General features: G+C 44.4%; 1 protein-coding gene across 1 annotated transcript; it reads right to left on the bottom strand.

Moving 5' to 3' along the window:
- Positions 1–290: 290 nt before the first annotated feature.
- LOC118893171 (transcription initiation factor TFIID subunit 12-like) lies at positions 291–888 on the bottom strand. The gene has a single exon (XM_036848417.1). The coding sequence runs from the start codon at positions 886–888 to the stop codon at positions 403–405; it is 486 nt and encodes a 161-aa protein (XP_036704312.1). The 3' UTR covers positions 291–402.
- Between the last annotated feature and the right edge of the window lie 4,132 nt (positions 889–5,020).

Raw genomic sequence — 5,020 nt, 5'->3', positions numbered from 1 at the left:
TCAAAAATATTTTACACCATAAGGTATATGTAGAATATTCATTCCAACATTGTAGGAGCAAGTGAATCAAAAGAGCCTAAGTTCCCACCAATAGGAAGCTGGTTAAGTAAATTATGATACATACCTCTGTGCACTTCTATAGAGATATTAAAATGAAGAAGACTGGTCTCTATGTCCTAATATGAAATTGTCTCTAAGACATCTTTTTTTTTTTTTCTGGGGTAGAGGGCTTTATTCTTTTGGCAGATCCTGTCAGTCATTATAGATATTGCCGCACTGCTAATAAAAATATATGCTTCTCTGTAAAGCATTAAAAAAGAAAAATCCAAGGATGAGATAGCTGAGGTCTCAGCTCAAGTATCTCCAAATACATTGTTGTCCATTCCCTGACCTTTCCGTGTGTTATTTCTTGGTTGTTTTCCGGATCAATGCCATTCTCTGTTTGTGAGCTTCTGTTGTGCAAGCTTTTTTGTAGGGTCGGATTTCTTCAGAGCCAAACCCTGGGATCCACATGTTCCACTGGCGTTCTAGATGCAGCTGGACATCTTTCACCTCCAGGGTGCTGGACTTGCGATGCCGAGCAAGCTGGTAGGCTGCTGTCACCACGCTCGCGATAAAATCATCAGCAATCTGCAGTAGCATCTCCTCCACATCTTCATCCCATTGCTCATTAGGATCCACTTCTCTTATTAAGTCTTGTGATTTCTTCTTGGTCAATACCTGATCGTTTTCAGGGCTGAGACACCCTCCCGTCCCAGTAGCGCCTGGGATCTTTACCACTGTAGTGCTATTGGCCATGGAGCCTTGTGGAGGGGTGCTAGCGGGATCCGGTTTTATTGATGAGAGATTGGACCAGTTGATTGGGGCTGAGGGGCCAAACTGGTTCATAATCTAATGCGCTTTGGACTACAGCTCATAGAGCTTATCGAGATCTTGTTTCTTTCTGGAGCTATGAGGACCAAGCCCAATCAAAGGCAGCAGCGTCTATGTCCCCATGATATGCGGAGACTGCCCCAGTGAAGAGCTCATCTCAGCAGCCAGCCCGACTGTTCAGCCCTCCCCGAGTAAGACATCTTTTTAAGTGAAGAAAAGCAAGGGGCAGGAGAGTGTGAATAGGAAGCAACTATTCATGTTAAAAGAAGGAAGTCAGAGCTCTGTGAAGGTGCCCATGCATAAATACATCAACACACACACACACACACACACAAACACACACACTTCGATATGCAGAGAATATCATCTCTGGAAGGATCCACAAGAAACTGCCGTCAGAGGTAGCCTCAGGGAAGGGGAACTGGAGTGCTGGTGGGCAGGGTTGGAAGGAAGAATAACTTTTCAATATATTTCCTGTTGTGCCATTTGAATTTGTGTTACCATGTCTTCACATTGCCTATTAAAAAGAAAAATAAAGAATATTCCAAGGTCTGACTTTGGTTTAGAGTTCAAAAATGAAAACATTAAGATTTTATATTCCTTTTTTCCCTTTAGGCAAAAGCAGGGCCCTTCCATCTTTGTTACCTTTTGAACAAATAGGCTATAGTATTTTTAGACTTTCTCCCTGGAGTCCAAAGCTCACAGTGTTAAAGTAACCAGGGAAATAGAGAAGAGATGGAGTCCAGGTTCTGTGTCCTAAATAGTTTTCAGTCATGGAGAAACAAGCTTTTTCCCTAATACTGCTATTTATACCAGTAGGAGCATGCACAGAGGTAATTCCTTCTTTTCTGCTAGATTAAAGAAAGAGGGCTTTTTTTCTTTCTCTCTTTTGCAGAAGGATCTGTTGTTCTTTTGCTCAAAGTGAACATACCGCGAGCAAGGGCTACTCTTCGTTGCGGTGCGTGGGCCTCTCACTACTGTGGCTTCTCCTGTGACGGAGCACAGCATCCAGGTGCGTGGGCTTCAGTAGTTGCGGCACGTGGGCTCAGTAGTTGTGGCATGTGGGTTCTAGAGCGCAGGCTCAGCAGTTGCGGTGCATGGGCCCAGTTGCTCCGCGGCATGTGGGATCTTCCTGGACCAGGGCTCGAACCCGTGTCCCCTACACTGGCAGGTGGACTCCCAACCACTGCGCCACCAGGGAAGTCCCTGGATAGTGGTATTTTTTTCTCCCCATCCCTCCACCTCCTCTGAGGTTCTTAATGGGCCAGCCTGGGACTGTGGCTCTGAAACATCTAGCCTGAGTTCACTCCCAGACATGTGGAACTAGATTGGAAGAGTGAAACGAAGGACAAGCCTAAGACTTTGTGGCTTGTGAATCCATTTGCTTAAGCTCCAGGTTCTCATCCCAAAGCTGTTCCTTAGGCACAGAACTTAACTGGTGTCAGTTCCAAACAGACTCTAGAGGGTAACAAAATGGTCTAAGTAGAAACGGATTTGCGTGGCTCCTCTCTATTTCCTCTCCTCCTTTTTCTATCATCTCCTAATACTGTAGTGCTCCAAATGACAATAGATTAAGTTCCACTGTGCCCTAGTTAGTGCTTTAAAGAGGGCTTAGAGAGGGTAAATACAGTTCAAGTTGAACACTTTCCCAAAAGATATGTAGTTTTGGGGAAGTTCATTTCCAACAGTTGTGTCAGAGATGATTTCCACTTAATATATGGGGAAGGAAACCAAGATTCAAGACTAGAAGGTATATCTGTCAAGCTTAATAAGAAGGTGACAGCAGGACAGCCCCTTACACACTCTATCCTTGTTGGCACCACACCTCAGGCATCAGATGTGAGAAGAGACATCCCGTTATACACAATGAATATTAGGATTTCAGATCAAGAGAGTGGTAAGATTTCCTTGTCTTCAGACCACTAGTTCTCAAATCAGCCTTCATGTCCATTTCATATGCCTGACCCTTTCCCCTAGAAGCTCTGCTTGGGTGGTATTGAGGGTAGCCTGGGAATCATATCTCTATAGGATTCTGCAATGCAGCTGTGGCTAACTGCGGATACTCAGGGACTGGGACCAGCTTGATGCCACCTCCCTGACTAAAAGGACAGATCAGAAAAACCTGGTAATGTATCAGCCTCTGTACTGATTAGCACTTTTCTGAGTGCAATACATTCTCATCACAGCCCTGCAGGGTTAGCAAGACAGGATATTCATCTCCATTTTTCAGATGTGGAAACTGAAAATCCAAGAGATTTGCCAAAGATAAAATGCACGTTAAGTTAAAGGCAGATCTGGAATTCCAAACAAACCCTCTGAGGCCACTACAGTTTTCACTATAGCATTGCAGCTCCAGGCTTCAGGTCCCTGATGAACAGCCTGGGAGCTGGCAACAATTTTACTTCCTAGAACCAAAGGAAAAAGCGTGAAACCCAGGCTATAGCTAAAAAGTACAGCCACTTAATTGTATAGATAAGGAAATTGAAGCACAGTGACTTGCCCAAAGTTACGTAGCCAATCAGTGGCAAGAAAAATAAGCAACAGTGGGATTACAGTTAATACAGACCAAAAACAGAGCAAGATGTACGGGAACTGTATATCTTCTGCTTGGGGTTTCAATGATGTCAAGTGATTACTGCATAGAGAGCTGCTGTGTGTTTGGAAGACTGCCCAACGCATTGAGAAATGGACCATGGTAAGGGGTAGCCATAAAAATCCCTGAGGTCACCTTGCATGGTCTTTATGAGTGTGCCAGCCAGTCTGTGCCCCTAAGTGTGTGTGTGTGTGTGTGTGTTGGTTAGTTGCCAAGGGGATGCTCAAGCAAGCAGTAGCCTATATACATTTGGCAAAGGTAAAGAACAAAAAAATCTCCCCAGAAAGTGTTAGCCTAATTATATAGCCAGTCTGTTTCTTACCTGGAGGTAGATGCAGTCTCCACAATCCCTGGCAATTGTGATAATCATTCATGATACAGGAGTGTGTGGGGGAGAAGTTCCCCCCCCCCCAATTCTATCTAATTTCTCTAACCCTCTAGCATAGCTAGAGATTAACCCAACTCCTATAAAACAGAAACAAACTTCAAATCCATGTCAGAGCCCGCCGGAGAGAATGATTTACAAACTGCCAGCAGAACATCGGTGTAAACAAGATAATGCACGTAAATTCCCAGCAAGTCAATTAACATTCAGTTATTCTGAACAGGACCTGACCTTGATGCTTGAGGATCTGAACAGAAGGCAACCTGAAGCTTAAAGGAAAATGGCACCTCTTCCACTCAAACTGGCAGGTCTCTAGGGTTCAAAGGCTCAAGAAGAACTCTTCCTCAAAAGGAAGCACAAAAGTACAAAAACTGCCTCAGCACAACTCTTGTATTTCAGAACTGATGCCTTTTTGCCTTTGAGCCCACAAACACTTTGATGGGCTTTGATCTAAATATCTGAAGGATCTAAGTGTAATGCTGCATTCCAGAGGCATCTCTCCTTTCAAGACCTTTGAGGGTTAAAAAGTCTCAAAATGAAGAATTGCACACGTTTCTTTGTATATTGCTTCAATTGCTAATTCAAAGAAGAGGGTTTACTTGTAATTGCTATGCTTATTAGCATTATCTGTGCTTTCTGGGGATGCTTTTCCTTGAACTTTGGGAAATGATCAACCTGAGTCTTTCACAGTGCTTTGCAACTCCAGGCACCCAGAAAAGGTGCGTGACCCATTTGAGTCCATGGGAACAGAGCTGTTCAAACTCTAATGCACACCTGAGTCTCCTGGGACCTTGTAAAGGGAGATTCTGATTCAGTAGGTCTGGAAGGAAACCTGAGATTCTGCCTGTCTTATGAGCTTCCAGGTGGCACTGATGCCGTGATCCAAGGACCACACTGTGTGGCGCTGCCCCAGAGCACGTGTCTGAGGAGTTCCTTCCACAGAACAAGCAGTTCTTTAAAAAGGGGTCCTTCTATCATTACAAGACTCAGCCATTTGTAACAAGAGATGTTACTAAATAGTATTACAGATCGGGGGCCCCAGACTTGTCCGAATCAGGTACCCTAGACATACAGGTTTAGAGGAATTCCCCCAACATCAATTCGTTGGTGCCCATGGCCCCCTTTTGGAGACAGGTGTTCTGAGGTTTTTTGTGTGTTGTTTGCAGACT

Source organism: Balaenoptera musculus, chromosome 3 (genome assembly GCF_009873245.2).
Source record: "Balaenoptera musculus isolate JJ_BM4_2016_0621 chromosome 3, mBalMus1.pri.v3, whole genome shotgun sequence".
NCBI lineage: Eukaryota > Metazoa > Chordata > Mammalia > Artiodactyla > Balaenopteridae > Balaenoptera > Balaenoptera musculus.
The sequence above is the reverse complement of the archived record's forward strand: the minus strand, read 5'-3'. Positions and strand labels throughout refer to the sequence as shown.